Source organism: Clavelina lepadiformis, chromosome 5, assembly GCF_947623445.1.
Source record: "Clavelina lepadiformis chromosome 5, kaClaLepa1.1, whole genome shotgun sequence".
NCBI classification, from domain to species: domain Eukaryota; kingdom Metazoa; phylum Chordata; class Ascidiacea; order Aplousobranchia; family Clavelinidae; genus Clavelina; species Clavelina lepadiformis.
In genome coordinates, this window is record NC_135244.1 from 875,162 (window position 1) to 878,825 (window position 3,664).

General features: G+C 37.5%; 1 protein-coding gene across 1 annotated transcript; it reads left to right on the forward strand.

The window, feature by feature from the left end:
- Window positions 1–200: 200 nt before the first annotated feature.
- LOC143460973 (uncharacterized) lies at window positions 201–2,858 on the forward strand. Its single transcript, XM_076958681.1, has 7 exons — window positions 201–375; window positions 639–1,181; window positions 1,260–1,408; window positions 1,513–1,684; window positions 1,752–1,991; window positions 2,071–2,151; window positions 2,222–2,858. Exons 1-7 carry the CDS (start codon window positions 363–365, stop codon window positions 2,668–2,670), a joined length of 1,647 nt encoding a protein of 548 aa, XP_076814796.1. The 5' UTR covers window positions 201–362; the 3' UTR covers window positions 2,671–2,858.
- The last annotated feature ends 806 nt before the right edge of the window (window positions 2,859–3,664 follow it).

Here is a 3,664-nt window from a genome sequence, read left to right on the forward strand (position 1 = left end):
ATAAAAAGGAGAGCAATAAATCTGACAGTTTTGTGATGTCATAATCAGGTCGGAGCTATAAACCACACACCTCAATCTGTTGATAAAGATTTTACTTTTTACTTACATACGTTTAAGGTTTGCTTGTGCTGAGAATGCTAGAGCTTTGTAATTTTTTAATAAAGTTTTACAATATTGCTTCTTTAGAAAACTGAGTTCATAATCAGGTCTGATGAGATAGCAACAAAACTAAACTTTATTTGTTGTAACAAATGTTACTTAAGTTAAAGTTCTGACTGCGCCGAGTCTGTTAAAAATTAAGATTTTAAGCAAAACGTTTCGTTATTTTCCCACTGAAACCTTGTTTTGAAGTTAAGGAAGAAATGATTAAGATGTGTAAGTATTTGATGATATATTTGTTGTTGTTGCTCAGATGCATTGTTGCTAGATTTTCTAGCACTATAATGGAAAAATTGCACCGTTTCTCCCTAGCTAGTTGTCAGTTTCAACCTGTTAGAACTTACCAGTGTGCTTTTTCACTTCAACGGAACTCCAAAACAATAAAGCTTCCAGTTTACGATATTCATCTTGCAGAAATATTATGATCCTTGATTAAAACCTGTGTTTGATGTAAAACGATAATTTTACATTTATTTTAGCAGATAGAAAGATAAAGAAATACGATACCGGAACTGTTTTATCCAACGAACAAATAAAGATACTTGAGATTGAGTATGAACGCAAACAATACATCAGCATAGATAGGCAAATACAATTTGCTGAGGAATTCAATGTGGACATACGTGATATCAGAGAATGGTTTCTTGATCGTCTCTCAAATGACGAGTATAAAGCCAGAAAAAAATCTAAGCTACGACCAAACTCAAATCACCTCAGCGAATACGCTTCGTCAAGCTCATCGTTGTGTACACCAGCGAAACCTCTGCCAAGACTTCAGCATCTTGACTTCAGTACATTAAATGCAAGTCCTGCAGCACATGCGACTGACTCTGGCTTAAATGACTTCTACGATGATCTTCTCCAATATCCGCACGTGGGCGGGGGTTTACCGCATAACCTTTACTTGAAACCCCAGCATTACATGACGTTTCCAAGTCTCGATGGAGTTGGTTCGAAAATTATGACGTCACAAGGAAACAGCTCAAGATCTGGCCAAGCTGCTGTTGCCGACACCACGCCGAGTATGTAATTGTGTAACAAAAATTTATTAAGAGATTTGCTATAAACCAACTGATATTTCTCGATTATTTTTACTTCAGCAAGTAGTCAGCAAAACACAACAATCCAACCTCAGTCTTCGAATCAGCAGAGAGTGTTGCGGAAGAAAGAAGTTCAACACCGCCCTCATTACAGCGACTTTGAAAAAAGAAAATCTCTTATATTATGGCTTTTGAACTCCTTCACTCAAAGGAACTTATAACTAAAAAGAAAGCAATAGAAGGAGAACACGTTTGGTATCACAGGCGATATTTTTTGGATGTGTCTGTGTTACTTGACCGTTTTTAATTGTTTAGGATGAAGAGGTTTGAAACCAACCGACATGATCCTGAAACAAGCGTCGCTGCCAATATTACGAAGCATACACAAGGAAGCGGTCAATCTTCGCATCAACGCCAGGTTATTGATGACGCAGCAGCTTCATCGTCATATTCTGACCTGGCTTCGTTCATCAACTCTGCACCAGGTAAATATATTTAGCGATATTAAAATAAGTTTTAAAATCCAGGTAATATTTTTCCATTCGTTTTCAGCTGAAGGAAGTCCATTTGATTGCCAAGATAAAATCGATTTTACTATGAAGCAGCTGAACTTTTTGGAGGACGAATTTGTTTACTGCGACAGTCTCCAATCTTTGAGATTGTGGTACATTTCTTGTGCACTCAAAGTATCCGAAAGGAATGTTGAACGGTGGTTTGAGATAAGACGCAAATCAATCAAAAAGAAAAAAAATAGAAAGTTTCCAACGTCTGCATCAAACACCCAGAGCACAGGTATATCTCATGTACATGCACCATATGTATGTATTGCTGTATATGAACGTGTTGAATAATCCTGCCTCGTTGCATGAAGGACAAGCCAACGCGGAAGCAGCAACCTCGCTGCCATCAACAAGCAGCGCCAATTCTGAACAACCTGCAGAAAGTAGTCAAGGTATTATTATTGAGATTTAATGACGTGACAATTTACATGTTTTAATAATAACCGGGTAAACGTCTATTAGATTTAGAAGATGAACCTGAAAAATCATCCTGGAAGCCTTATGCGTTTTCAGCAGAACAGAATGCCGGATTGCAAGTAGCTTATCGTGAAAATCCCTACCTCAATGACGAGAGAACATTTGCTCTGGCGATATATTTCGTAATACCTGTACGTCATGTGGATAAGTGGTTTCATACCCGTACCAGGACACGTCGAGGAGCTTACTTAAAGCAGAAGAGACTTGAAGAAAAACAACAAAATAAACAGAGTACAAGCTCATCTTTGGTAGCATTACGGTCATCACACATCCACAGACAAGAACCATCTCAACATGATGGGAACGAGCTAGGCTACCTCGATAGAAACTTTATTAACAAAAACGACCAATCCAATGAATTGGCTCCACTTGACGTTAGTGACGTAATCCATGTCTTAGGCGATCAGCAAGATGACGCCAATGAGCCAATTTAACAGAGCAAGTTGCCCTCAGGTTTCTTGTTATTCGTTGTTTATCTTGGACGATCTTAATTGATTTTATGAAAACTTGTTGCAACAAGATGTTTTATAACCGCGGTAAAGAGTTTTTATTTGGCAACGAGTTTCTCTTGTTTTTGTGTTTTTTCTACTTTTTATTGCTGTTTACCGCAAAATAAAATACAAGCATTATCGCTAAGTACTGTTATAACTATCAACTGCAAAAAAGAACTTACCAAGAATTTTGATATTGATGGGAAAGCTCTTTGGATTATACAGGGTGCAATATTGTTAAGAAACAAATATTAAAATCACATTGAAAGCATTGATTTTGTCGAAATAAGAAGGATGTGAAATGTCCGAGATTTGTTCAGTTAATTTGTGACTTGATCAAAATAATCATGCGGAAAATCTCTAACGTAGAAAGGAACTCGGCTAAATTTCAAACATCAATTAGTTAAGACATGTTGAGGTGTTGCCAATTCAGCAGAGAATCCACAACGTCTCGTTGATTGAGTAGTGATAGTCAGTGACAAAAGTTCACTTAAACACCAAAAAGGCTGAATACGTATAATTATATCTCGTCAATCGCTAAAATCGGGAAATAGGTTTGTCATAGGATTATTTTTATGCACCCGTTTAGAGCCATCACATTGTACACTGTTTGTTCGCACAACTCTTATAGGTTAATTTTGTTAAATGTGTGGGTCAACATCTGTTTTTATTGGCATTGTGTTATTTGCATGCATGCTCGTCAGGTTTTTTATGTTTGCTCACGTGCTACCGTGTTTTACTTGTTCATATGTACACACGTGTTTTAGTCTATTCTTTGTGACGTCTTACATCGCTACGTCTAGGGCCTAATTGGTATTTACCGTCCCGCGTTTATTTTCTGATTGTGTGACAACGATGGAATCTGTGTTGGTGTGGTGTTGCGCTCGACTGGGAAGTGTTGGGCGAGTGTTGAATTGAGTCTACGTTTGGAGTTTTT